This window comes from Nansenia antarctica (genome assembly GCF_963989245.1).
Source record: "Nansenia antarctica genome assembly, chromosome: 5".
NCBI classification, from domain to species: domain Eukaryota; kingdom Metazoa; phylum Chordata; class Actinopteri; order Argentiniformes; family Microstomatidae; genus Nansenia; species Nansenia antarctica.
This window is the reverse complement of record NC_137690.1, coordinates 3,950,625-3,964,111: the sequence shown is the minus strand read 5'-3', so window position 1 is coordinate 3,964,111 and position 13,487 is coordinate 3,950,625. Positions and strand designations below refer to the sequence as shown.

General features: G+C 49.8%; 1 protein-coding gene across 1 annotated transcript in view; it reads left to right on the top strand.

Moving 5' to 3' along the window:
• Positions 1-3,413: 3,413 nt before the first annotated feature.
• The window catches only part of stpg2 (sperm-tail PG-rich repeat containing 2), a gene marked incomplete at both ends in the record, with an annotated part of 29,927 nt that continues 19,853 nt past the window's right edge, over positions 3,414-13,487 (top strand). The window contains 4 exon segments of the mRNA XM_080532936.1: positions 3,414-3,519; positions 3,835-3,944; positions 7,325-7,492; positions 10,248-10,379. Of these exon segments, the coding sequence (XP_080389062.1) occupies positions 3,414-3,519; positions 3,835-3,944; positions 7,325-7,492; positions 10,248-10,379 (516 nt within the window).

Below are 13,487 nucleotides of genomic sequence, written 5' to 3'. Positions count from 1 at the left end.
AAGCCTAATATCCTATCAGGCTGTTTTTAGTGTCATGAAAACATTTTGGTCAATATAGTTTTAAAACATTGATTCTGTAATCTTGATAATATCATTGTTACATATAATCAAGATAATATCTTAGAAAACGTAAATACAGATTCGTTGACACAGTTGGAAAAAGTCCATTGGAGATACCAGTGCTATGTCCTGCTGCCTTGGTGAAAGTCTATTTTCCTGTTTCCCACAAACTTCTTTTTTGACAACACCATCCCCCACCCTCCAAGATGCAAACATAAACACACTTCTGCCACCGTGTCCCATGACAGTGCTCAAACTCAAAAGGCCACACAGCCAACATGAGGAAGACAACAGACAACCACTAAACTTTGACTAACTACCAGCTGGATAACAGAAGATCTGGACTGGCTGACAACACATGAGATCTGCATTTCTACATCGTGTTGTTGTTGTTGATGACGAGACAAAGCCAAGCTCAGAGTTGAGTCTGCAGCATGGAGCCATGGAGAGCTGAGCTGGATGTCAAAGTGTATGAATATGAACACTGTTGATGTATGAACAGTTAATTATCCAACCATGGGAAATTATGCGCGTCACATTAAGTTGATCAGCAAGCAAAAAATAAATAAAAATCTTGGCAACTTTGAAAATGTCAATTTGACTCGGTGACCTAGTTAAAGCTCATAGCTCTGCTTGTCTACGAACACACTGCTTGTCTCGCTCAGATGAAATGTGTCAAATCTGGAAATAATAATAATAATAAAAAAAAGACAAATACAAATAAACAACAAATCAAAACAGATAACAATAAATAAATAATAATTTTTAAAAAAGAAGGAAAAAAAGAGACAAATATTCTAGTCTAACTAGCTAAACGAATCGCAATGTTTAGCTGAATGTACAAGCTGGAACAAAGTTGTTGTGGACTTGTCAACCCACCCTGTCTGCCCACGATCTCGGCCACATGCTCGGAGCTGGGCACGGCCACGCACTCCGTGGTGTTCACGCTCTTCCTCCGCTGCAGGAGCGCCAAGGCCGTCACCTCCTCCTCCTCCTCCTCCACCTCCTCATAGCCCACCTCCCCTCCCCCCCCGTACACCCCCCCGGGGGGCAGGAGCACCATCCCGGCGTGGTGGTGGAGGTGGGGGTGGTGTCCCATGCCCTCCTCCAGCTCGTCTGAGTACAACAACACCGTTGTCTCGGTAGTAGTAGTAGTAGAGGAGGAGTCCATCATCTTCATCATCCCGGGCGGTGTCATCATCATCACAGATCTCTGTTCAGAGGAGCAGCCCAGCAGCTGCAGCCCCCCGGAGCAGACCTGGGCCTCCTGCTGCCCCCCCAGGAGCAGGATGTTGTGGTGGTGCATGGTGGAGAAGTCATGGTGGTCCAGGTCCTCCAGGAAGTCTTCCCCGGGTCTCTCATGGTCCTCCTCCTGGTGGCGGGGTAAGGGCTGCAGGTCCAGCACCGTGGCACCCCCGAGGAGGAGGTTGTAATGCGAGGAGGAGACCGGGCCCGGGTGGGTGCAGGAGGAGGGTGGAGGGTGGTGCAGGAGGGTCTCCGGCGGGTCGTCGAGGCCTATGCCGGCTGCTGCATGCACGAGCGGCGGCGTCTCCTCCGTCTCCTCTGTCTCCAACAAAGCTGCGCTGCTGGGCATGGCGGTGCAACACACACAAACACTTCCAGCTTTCTGCTCTTACAAATACTGCTGCTTCTGTGTTAGTTGTGATTTCTCAAAGTTGAATACTGTTGTCGGGGTCTGTTGTGAGTGTTTGTCGCGGAGGCTAAAGGAGCGAGCTAACGTTGTGTTTCTGTGTCTTCATGCAGTCTCGCTCTCTCTCTCCCTCCTTCTTTTGTCTCTCCACCACCAGGCACCAGCGTTGGCTCGGTGAGAAGAATCTCGCGAGATTTCGAGCGGGGGGTCATCCTCAGGTCCACCCACGGCGTTGGCTCGGTTGAAATCTCGCGAGATTTCGCGCGGCGCGGGGTCATCCTGGCTGGGGTTCGCGGCCGTCGCTAGAGCGCAGGCACTGGCTGCGCAGTCGTTTTTTTTATTTTTTATTCGATTCAACTTTATTGACATTGCAGAAGAGTACAAATACCAGACAGCGAAATGCAGTAAGAGGTGGGTCCGTCCAACCCGGCGAGGTGAATGTGCACATCAGGTACATGAAAAATGAAAATGCAAATAATTAGAATTGCATTTGAATTTGAATATTTTCTGAAAGAATGCATGCAAAAGTGGAACATGCAATTGCAATCTCATATTGCATTAGCATTTGAATTAATGTCTACTATATGCTTCCATAGGCGAGTGCTTGGGGAGTGAGTGCTGGTCCAGTATTCTGTGACCTCCTCGTGAGGTATAAAAGCGTGGTTCCACTGGGGCTCGAACCCAGGACCTTCTGCGTGTAAAGCAGACGTGATAACCGCTACACCATGGAACCCTATGATACCGCACGGCCATGTACTCCACTACACAACTATGTGAATTAATTGCGTTAATACATATTAAAATATTAGTGTTGTGTCCTCATTTCTGTCTGTTCTGTCCATTTTTTTTTTAAACATTACTGTCGTTTGTCAATTGAATCTCTAAATTATTTTATATGAAATGAGATCCTTGCTCGCCATAGCCTACAACTGAGTGAATCATAGTTATCATTCACATCATAGAATATAATAGAACATAGAATAGGATACAATGACGTTATTGGCCTTAATATTATGAGTAAATGTCGTTTTTTGTGCGTTTTAAAAAAAGGGTTTAATCACATCCGTCATTTTCAAGCTGCATGAACAATATTAATCCACTAGGTGGCAGCATTGTATTATTTATAAAGTTGTTCAGTCTGAATATGGGACCGACAACTTCAGAAATGTGCTTAGAAGTTCACTTAGTTTTTTTTATTGAGATTGCGTTGCAATGTATTACCAATGCAACAACAAACAGAAAGTTTTCCCCTGTTTGTTTAAATAGAATCAAATTCAAATGTCATTCTATTTCCTAGTCAGTGACCATTCTAATTCTAACGGGGGCTGCGTTCGTAAATTCGCACTGGAATCTGATCAGCACTGATGGAATGCCTCTTGTCCAATCAGAGTACTTGGTCCCTTTATGACGTTGAACCCAGTGTGCGCTCCGGCGCTCTCAGAGTGAATGTAGGAACGCACGCTTAATGTCATGTAATGTGACTCCGGTGTGTCCAAGCAACGACACGCACAATAACATTGCGCGTTTGTGTCGCGGCCACAACAAGAATAGACCATTTCCAACAGTTTTTCAAGGCTAAAAAAACTACGTTGACGAGACGATAACATTTGGATGTAAACAAAACCAAACGTTAATTGAGTTGTCAGTCAAGTCAGCCAGTCAGTCAGTCAGTCAGTCAGTCAGTCAGTCTGTCCTGGTGGGCATGTACGGACGCGCCCCCCGGGTCACCAACCCCCCCCTGGGCAGCACCCCCTCCACAGTGGGGCCAGGGTCCTACGAGGTCAACACGTTCAGAACAGAGAAGTCAGGTAATAATAATACATTTAATACATTTATTTTACAAGGCGCCTTTCATGGCACTCAAGGTAGGACTGTTGACATGTTTGGACATCATTTGGCCCAGATGTTTTAGCCCCCGAATCTACCGAAAAGTAATTTTTTTGCTGTTCAAACATCAGTAGGCCTGTTACTAGACATGTATGTCTGGCAGTTTGTTGTTGGTTAGTTAGATAGTTTGTCTTGTGTATAAAACTGAAACACTGAAAATAAAAACATCATAGGCCCTATGACAATGTGTTTATTGTCAATAACGCTAATGATGTGGGCCAACATGTGTTGTACAGATTGCTATGCTCCGTTCCTCTCCCTCTCCAACCGAGAGTCCTTGTTCGATCGGTCCAGCGATGACATGGCTCTGCCCGGGCCCGCCCAGTACAGCAGCTCCCAGGGCCAGGTGACCCATCCATCTACCTGTCTCTCCAACTGATGAATCAGATAGATTACAACGGATCTTTATCAACCAGTTCTTATAGAATATATAACAATATACACATTATATATACTATATATATATATAAACTCCTCAAAAAAAGTTTGGAAACGTTATTTCGGTCGATTATTCCTCCCCTTTAACAATACCAATTGGTATTGTATTTTATATCGTTGGAAAGCCTGATTAGTCACTTTTACAACGAGGTAAAACTTGTAAGGATCATGCATTCGTGGAAGGAGCAACACAGCTAAACGTGTGGGTAGAGGCCCACATTTTTTTTGCCAAAATCCCCTGCAATATTCTTCTGTTGGTATTCACTCTCGTTTTGAGTTGCTTGGTGGATTGGATGATTGCACTCTCCCACAGTAATAAGGAAAAAACAACACATATTGACATTTTTATACTTTATTCATTTTACACTGTCAGGGACCTCAGTAGCGTGTGGAAGATCCATACGGAGTCACAACAGCTTGGCACCTCCTCCTCATGCTGGTCACACACTGCTGTGGGACGGCATCCCATTCCTCAACCAGGATTTGCCGCAAGTCAGCCAATATGGTTGCGTTGGTCACTCTGGTCCTGGCTCTGTGGGGGCGAGTGTTGTCATCCTGGAGGATGGAGTTGGGTCCCAGATTCTAGAGATATAGGATCGCCACTGGCTCCAGAATATCATTCCGATATCTCACTGCATTGAGATTGCCTTCAATTAGGGCTGCACGATTTGGGGAAAAAATCGAATTGCGATTATTTGGACAGATATCGCGATTGCGATTAATTTGCGATTATTATTTTTTTAAATAGCAAAAAAAAAAAAAAAAAAAAAAAAAGGGAGTTTTTGTAAAGTGTGGCCATATCTCCGGCTAGGAAGGTCGTATCAACGTGCAGTTTGTTTGTACGTCTTCAGGGGACTTAGAGGCTCCCTCCTCTAGCACCCCCACAGCCCGAGCTACGAGTGAAAGAACTAAACTTACATTGGGTTGCTTTAAAGTTGGGTTGCTTTAAAATCAAGCTTCAGATTAAAACATGTGATGGAGCATTACGAACCTGACTCAGGTGGTTTGTTTCACACAACCATCTAGGAAAGCTTAATTGGAAGCTGTTTGGAAAAGGGCAGGTACTTTCAAAAAATACTTGGCAGGTGATTGGATGAATATCACCTATTTTCAGAGAGCATTACCACATGATACCATCAAACTATTAACTGCTCTAATTCTAATGCAAGGATGAGAACTTAAAAGATATGAATTGTATATATGATAACCTCATCTCATCTAGACAGGTGGCTACTTTCTAAGATGATCCAGCTATTAAAATGATCATTTGGGGATACACTGTGACTATAACTGAAAGGACCACATCTAGATGACTCGGTCAACAGTCGAACTGATGAATGATAGAATGGTGGTCTCTGACTATGGAGCACAGACACACGTCACCTTGACTTAGGAATCTGTGACATACTTCAGCCCAAGGCTAGGCTAGGCTAACCTCTGCGTCTTTAAAGCCGGCTGGTATGAACGAATGGTATGAGGTTATGCATACAGGACACATTCATGTTTGACAACAGAACAGTTAACTTCCATGTATCCATAAGCCTGCTATACTATATAAACACCAACCCGCAGGTTGCTGAGACTGTCAACTCTGTGTCTGTACTTTAACGCCGGGTTAGCATGAGTAGCTAAGCTAAGCTACCGTCTCAAAGACTACAAGTTAGCTAAGCTAAGTTTAAGGCTGGACTAACAGCACCGACATGCACTTGGCTGGTACAGTTAGTATAGTGAAATTGTACACTTACCTGTCGCAATTATAACATACTAACGTTTATCATACGTCCAGTAAGCCATGTGGTGTCTAATTGTCTCCGTTACGTTAGCCCAAAGTCTCATAATAATTGGACTGACTGTCGTGACACAACCTATGCCTGCGTTCGTAAATTCGCTCTGAGAGCGCCGGGTTCAAAGTCATAAAGAGACCAAGTAATTTGATTGGACAAGAGGCATTCCATGAGTGCTGATCAAATTTCCAAAAGAGGTTTTAATCTCAATGTGACTTCCTGGTAAAATAAAGGTTTAAAAAAAAAAAAAAAAAAAAAATGTAAAAAAAAAAAAAAAAAAAAAAAATGGAAAAAAAAAATCGCAGGCTTTGCGATTAGCTAATCGCATCATTTCAAATCGCGATTTCGATTTAAAATCGATTAATCGTGCAGCCCTACCTTCAATGACGAAAGTGCTGTTTTGCAGGGGATTTTGGAATTTTTTGGGGGGCCTCTACCCACACGTTTAGCTGTGTTGCTCTTTCCACGAATGCATGATCCTTACAAGTTGTACCTCGTTGTAAAGGTGACTAATCAGATTTTCCAGCGATATAAAATACAATACCAATTGGTATTATTAAAGGGGAGGAATAATCGACCGAAATAACGTTTCCAAACGTTTTTTGAGAATTAGTTCTCTATTGGTTTTATCTGGTAAAATAAAGGTAAAATAAAAATAACAAATAGAATACACACTAATATCGGTGAGTAATCCCCACTGCCACCTAGTTAACTATAACACTAGTTTACATTGTTAGCAGGCTCACAAAACAAGCCGTGTTAATTGACTAGTTTCAACAACGCGGAAATGTATTCACATTTTTCGAAAGAAAAGTCTGAACATTACATCGGATGCCGACATGCCGACATGCGGACCAAAACACTAGAACGTGTCACATATGGTTCCCGCTAGGACCATGCTCATACTGAAAAATGTATGCACTCAATGCAACGTAAGCTGCTTTGGATAAAGAGGGTAGCCTAGTGGTTAGAGAGATCGGCTAGCAATCGGAAGGTTGTTGGTCCGATCCCCACCTCAGGAGCGAGATGCATGTGCCCCTGAGCAAGGCACTTAACCCCTAATTGCTCCAGGGGTGCTGACCCTGTGCCTAGAGCCAAATTCAGCCAAATAAAATACTAAATTCCAACAACTGACTGACAAGTTGATTGCATGGCGAATAAAAACCTTATTATACTATATTATATATTCTAGATTCATTACACAAAGTGAAATATTTCAAGAAGGTCAACATTTCTGTATTATAAATCCTTTTATATTTTTGATTGGTCTTATGAAATATTCAAATATTTTCAGATACTGGATTTTTTGCTTTTCATGAGCTGTCAGCCGTAATCATTAAAACATTAAAACAAAAAAGCCTTGAAATATTTCACTTCATGTGTAATGAATCTAGATTCTAGAATATATGAAAGTTTCCACTTTTTGAATTATGAACAATGAATAATAAACCTTTCCATGATATTTTTTTTTTTGAGATGCACCTGTATATTGTTCTACTTCTAGGGTCACATCCTGGGAGGTAAGAGTCTTCAGAACCGGTCCAAGCGGTTTGACGAGGCGGTGTCGGAGGTGCCGGGGCCTGGAACCTACAACGTCCTGCCGGCGACCCCCGGGAACAACGTCCTGAGGCCGGGGGAGGCTGACGGGCCGGGGAGGTGGGGGGCTAAGGTGGTACGTATGTAGAGGAGGGAGGGGGGGGGGGGCTAAGGTGGTACGTATGTAGAGGAGGGAGGGGGGGGGCTAAGGTGGTACGTATGTAGAGGAGGGAGGGGGGGGGGGGGGGGCTGAGGTGGTACGTACGGAGAGGAGGGGGGCTGAGGTGGTATGTATGTAGAGGAGGGAGGAGGGGGGGGGCTAAGGTGGTACGTATGTAGAGGAGGGAGGAGGGGGGGGGGCTGAGGTGGTACGTATGTAGAGGAGGGAGGAGGGGGGGGGGCTGAGGTGGTACGTATGTAGAGGAGGGAGGGGGGGGGGGGGGCTAAGGTGGTACGTATGTAGAGGAGGGAGGGGGGGGGGGGGCTGAGGTGGTACGTATGTAGAGGAGGGAGGAGGGGGGGGGCTAAGGTGGTACGTACAGAGGGAGGGGGCTAAGTTGGTACGTACGGAGGGGGGGGGCTAAGGTGGTACGTACAGAGGGAGGGGGCTAAGGTGGTACGTACGGAGGGGGGGGGGGGGCTAAGGTGGTACGTACAGAGGGAGGGGGCTAAGGTGGTACGTACGGAGGGGGGGGGGGGGCTAAGGTGGTACGTACAGAGGGGGGGGGGCTAAGGTGGTACGTACGGAGGGGGGGGGGCTAAGGTGGTACGTATGTAGAGGAGGGGGGGGCTAAGGTGGTACATACGGAGGGGGGGGCTAAGGTGGTACGTACGGAGAGGGGGGGGGGGCTAAGGTGGTACGTACGGAGAGGGGGGGGGGCTAAGGTGGTACGTACGTAGAGGAGGGGGGGGCTAAGGTGGTACGTACGGAGGGAGGGGCTAAGGTGGTACGTACGGAGAGGGGGGGGGGGCTAAGGTGGTACGTACGGAGAGGGGGGGGGGCTAAGGTGGTACGTACGTAGAGGGGGGCTAAGGTGGTACGTACGGAGGGGGGGCTAAGGTGGTACGTACGGAGAGGGGGGCTAAGGTGGTACGTACGGAGAGGGGGGGGCTAAGGTGGTACATACGGAGGGGGGGCTAAGGTGGTACGTACGGAGAGGGGGGGGGCTAAGGTGGTACGTATGTAGAGGAGGGGGGGGGGGCTAAGGTGGTACGTATGTAAAGGGGGGGACTAAGGTGGTACGTACGTACGGAGGGGGGGGGCTAAGGTGGTACGTACGGAGGAGGGGGGGGCTAAGGTGGTACGTACGGAGGGGGGGGGCTAAGGTGGTACGTACGGAGGAGGGGGGGCTAAGGTGGTACGTACGTAGAGGGGGGGCTAAGGTGGTACGTATGTAGAGGGGGGGGACTAAGGTGGTACGTACGGAGGGGGGGGGGCTAAGGTGGTACGTATGTAGAGGGGGGGGACTAAGGTGGTACGTACGTACGGAGGGGGGGGGCTAAGGTGGTACGTACGGAGGAGGGGGGGGCTAAGGTGGTACGTACGGAGGGGGGGGGCTAAGGTGGTACGTACGGAGGAGGGGGGGCTAAGGTGGTACGTACGTAGAGGGGGGGCTAAGGTGGTACGTATGTAGAGGGGGGGGACTAAGGTGGTACGTACGGAGGGGGGGGGGCTAAGGTGGTACGTACGGAGGGGGGGGGCTAAGGTGGTACGTACGTAGAGGGGGGTGGGCTAAGGTGGTACGTACGGAGGGGGGGGGCTAAGGTGGTACGTACGGAGAGGGGGGGGGGCTAAGGTGGTACGTACGGAGGGGGGGGGGGGGGCTAAGGTGGTACGTACGGAGGGGGGGGGGGGCTAAGGTGGTACGTACGGAGAGGGGGGGGCTAAGGTGGTACGTACGGAGGGGCGGGGCTAAGGTGGTACGTACGGAGGGGGGGGGGGCTAAGGTGGTACGTACGGAGAGGGGGGCTAAGGTGGTACGTACGGAGGGGGGGGGCTAAGGTGGTACGTACAGAGGGGGGGGCTAAGGTGGTACGTACGGAGGGGGGGGGGCTAAGGTGGTACGTACGGAGAGGGGGGGGCTAAGGTGGTACGTATGTAGAGGAGGGGGGCTAAGGTGGTACGTACGGAGGGGGGGGGGCTAAGGTGGTACGTACGGAGGGGAGGGGGGGACTAAGGTGGTACGTACGGAGAGGGGCGGGGCTAAGGTGGTACGTACGGAGGGGGGGGCTAAGGTGGTACGTATGTAGAGGGGCGGGGCTAAGGTGGTACGTACGGAGGGGGGGGGCTAAGGTGGTACGTATGTAGAGGAGGGGGGGGCTAAGGTGGTACGTACGGAGGGGGGGGGGGCTAATGTGGTACGTACGTAGAGGGGGGGGGGGCTAAGGTGGTACGTATGTAGAGGGGGAGGGGCTAAGGTGGTACGTACGGAGGGGGGGGGCTAAGGTGGTACGTACGTAGAGGGGGGGGGGCTAAGGTGGTACGTACGTTTATGACTAATAAAACATTGTTTGTTTGTCCCCTGTCCCCTGTCTCCTGTCCCCTGTCTCCTGTCCCCTCTCTCCTGTCCTCTGTCTCCTCTCCCCTGTCCCCTGTCCCCTCTCTCCTGTCCTCTGTCTCCTCTCCCCTGTCCCCTGTCCCCTCTCTCCTGTGCTCTGTCTCCTCTCCCCTGTCCCCTCTCTCCTGCCCCCTCTCCCCTGTCCGCTCTCTCCTGTGCTCTGTCTCCTCTCCCCTGTCTCCTCTCCTCTGTCTCATCTCCCCTCTCCCCTCCCCCCCTGTCTCCCTGTCCCCTGGTCTCCTCTCCCCTGTCCCCTGTCTCCTGTCTCCTGTCACTCCGTCCCCCGCCAGTGGTTCCAGGGCTCCCCCCCCCCGCCAGAGGGCCCCCCCCCAGACAGACGCGCCCTCCATCCCCTCCCCGGGCCAGGCCTTCGGTTACCAGGACAACGGCCAGGGCCGCCTGCGCAGGCAGAGCCCCCCGGCCAAGGACCACACGCTGGGGCCCGCCTTCTACAGACCCCTGGTGGTGAGAGAGGAGGGTGTACACACACACACACACACACACACACACGCTGGGGCCCGCCTTCTACAGGCCCCTGGTGGTGAGAGAGGAGGGTGTACACACACACACGCACGCACGCACACACACACACACACACACACACACACACACACACACACACACACACACACACACGTAGACACGCACGTAGACAGGCAGGCACATGCGCAGGCACGCATTGTGTGTGTGAGTATTTGTATGTGTACGTCCGTGTGCGTGTGTGAACGTGTGTGTGCATTCATGCACACGCAAGTTTGTGTGTGTGTGTGTGTGCATGTGTACCTTTGTGTGTGCGTGTGCAAGTGTGTGTGTCTTTGTGCAACGTCTCTGTGTGTGTGTGTGTGTGTGTACAACGCCTCTGTGTGTGTGTGTGTGCGAGTGTGTGTGTGTGTGTGTACAACGCCTCTGTGAGTGTGTGTTTGTGTGCAACGCCTCTGTGTGTGTGTGTGTGTGTGTGCAACGCCTCTGTGTGTGTGTGTGTGTGTGTGTACAACGCCTCTCTGTGTGTGTGTGTGTATACAACGCCTGTGTGTGTGTACAACGCCTCTCTTTCTCTCTGTGTGTGTGTGTGTGTGTGTGTGTGTACAACGCCTCTGTGTGTGTGTGTGTGTGTGTGTGTGTGGTGTGTACAACGCCTCTCTGTTTGTGTGTGTGTGTATACAACGCCTGTGTGTGTGTACAACGCCTCTCTTTCTCTCTGTGTGTGTGTGTGTGTGTGTGTGTGTACAACGCCTCTGTGTGTGTGTGTGTGTGTGTGTGTGTGTGTGGTGTGTACAACGCCTCTCTGTGTGTGTGTGTGTGTGTGTGTGTGGTGTGTACAACGCCTCTCTGTGTGTGTGTGTGTGTGTATATACAACGTCTGTGTGTGTGTGTGTGTGTGTGTGTGTGCACAACGCCTCTGTGTGAGAGCGTGCGAGTGTGTGTGTGTACAACGCCTCTCTCTCTCTGTGTGTGCGCGATTGTGTGTGTGTGTGTGTACGCTGCCTCGTCTCTCCCCTCCCCGTGTGTGTGTGTGTGTGTGTGTACGCCGCCTCTCCTCTCCCCTCCCTGTGTGTGTGTGTGTGTGTGTGTGTGTGTGTGTTTGCACAACGCCTCTGTGTGTGAGCGTGCGAGTGTGTGTGTGTACAACGCCTCTCTCTCTCTCTGTGTGTGCGCGATTGTGTGTGTGTGTGTGTGTGTGTGTACGCCGCCTCTCCCCTCCCCGTGTGTGTGTGTGTGTACGCCGCCTCTCCCCTCCCTGTGTGTGTGTGTGTACGCCGCCTCTCCTCTCCTCTCCCCTCCCTGTGTGTGTGTGTGTGTGTGTGTGTGTCTGCGGAGAGCAGCAACACTTACTCTGGGTGACAGCGGGCCCATTAGCCGCGGCCCATCTAATGCACCGGTGGGCCTCTTCATTTCAGGCGGAATCCATTTCCATAGCTAATGACGGGGAGCAGCCGCTCCACTCCGCGGAGAGGCACAGCTAGCTGCCGCCGCGCACGCTCATCCATTCCGGAGGGTGTCAACAAAGAGAGGGGGGCCATTAGTAATTATTCCTCAAGTTATATTACAATATTCACTTAAAATAATGCATACACACGCCGGTCTCGGGCGTTCAATTAAACCGTATTTCATCCCGCTAATGACCGGCGGCGGAGTCAACAGCCCAACCTTGAGCTAGGTTATGTCAACAGGGAGGAAGGGAGGGAGAGAGAGAGAGAGAGAGAGAGAGAGAGAGGGAGGGAGGGAGGGAGGGAGAGAGGGAGGGAGGGTAAGAGAGAGAGAGAGAGGGAGGGAGGGAGAGAGAAAGAAAGAGAGAGAGGAAGAGGGAGAGGGTGAGAGGGGGTGAGAGGGAGGGTGGGAGAGAGAGAGGGAGGAGAGAGAGAGAGAGAGAGGGAGAGCTTAGTGATTTAGGGTTATGAAGAGTACATCAATTATTTCCCTCCCCTTCCCTCCCTCTCTCTCTCCCTCCCTTCCTCTCTCTCTCTCTCTCTCTCTCTCTCTCTCTCTCTCTCTCCCTCTCTCTCTCTCCCTCTCTCTCTCTCCCTCTCTCTCTCTCCCTCTCTCTCTCTCTCTCTCTCTCCTTGTCTTTAAAGCTTTTAAATCTCCTGACTGACACGAGTTGTACCACAGCGTTGGTCATGTCAGAGCTAAGTAGCTGTCTAAGGACATTATTTCAGAGCGGAAGGGTGGGGTGGCGGGGGGGTGAGGGGAGGCAGGGGGGGGCAGGGCTCTGCTGATAAGTAGGATTTGCCCACCACCGCTAATCAATCGTAGGGCGATGAATAACAAAAACATTTCTTTTCTTCTTTCCAACGGTTCGTTTTATTTTCACCTCAGCTGAATAATATTAAACGTAGCGCACTAATTCATTTTCAAAGGAAAAGGGCAAAGTTATTTATTTATGACTCCAGAGTTGCTTTGTGTTCTTTTCCGTGTGGGTGTGTGTGTGGGTGTGTGTGTTAAGAGTTAGTTTCTCTCTGGGTCAGAAAGGGGAAGTTGGAAGTGTTTTTCTGGCTGGATGGAGACAACGGGCGGTAACTGAGACGCTGAGGTATCGGTGCCGCTACGCTTGTGAGGTTGCAGAGTAGAAGAGCAGAGTCACAGATAGACGTGTTATGTACGTCACAGAGAGATGTGTTATGTACGTCACAGACAGACGTGTTATGTACGTCACAGAGAGACGTGTTATGTACGTCACAGAGAGACGTGTTATGTACGTCACAGACAGATGTGTTATGTACGTCACAGACAGACGTGTTATGTACGTCACAGATAGACGTGTTATGTACGTCACAGAGAGATGTCACAGACAGATGTGTTATGTACGTCACAGACAGACGTGTTATGTACGTCACAGATAGATGTGTTATGTTATGTACGTCACAGATAGATGTGTTATGTACGTCACAGATAGACGTGTTATGTACGTCACAGATAGACGTGTTATGTACGTCACAGAGAGATGTGTTATGTACGTCACAGATAGATGTGTTATGTACGTCACAGATAGACGTGTTATGTACGTCACAGATAGATGTGTTATGTACGTCACAGAGAGATGTGTTATGTACGTCACAGAGAGATGTGTTATGT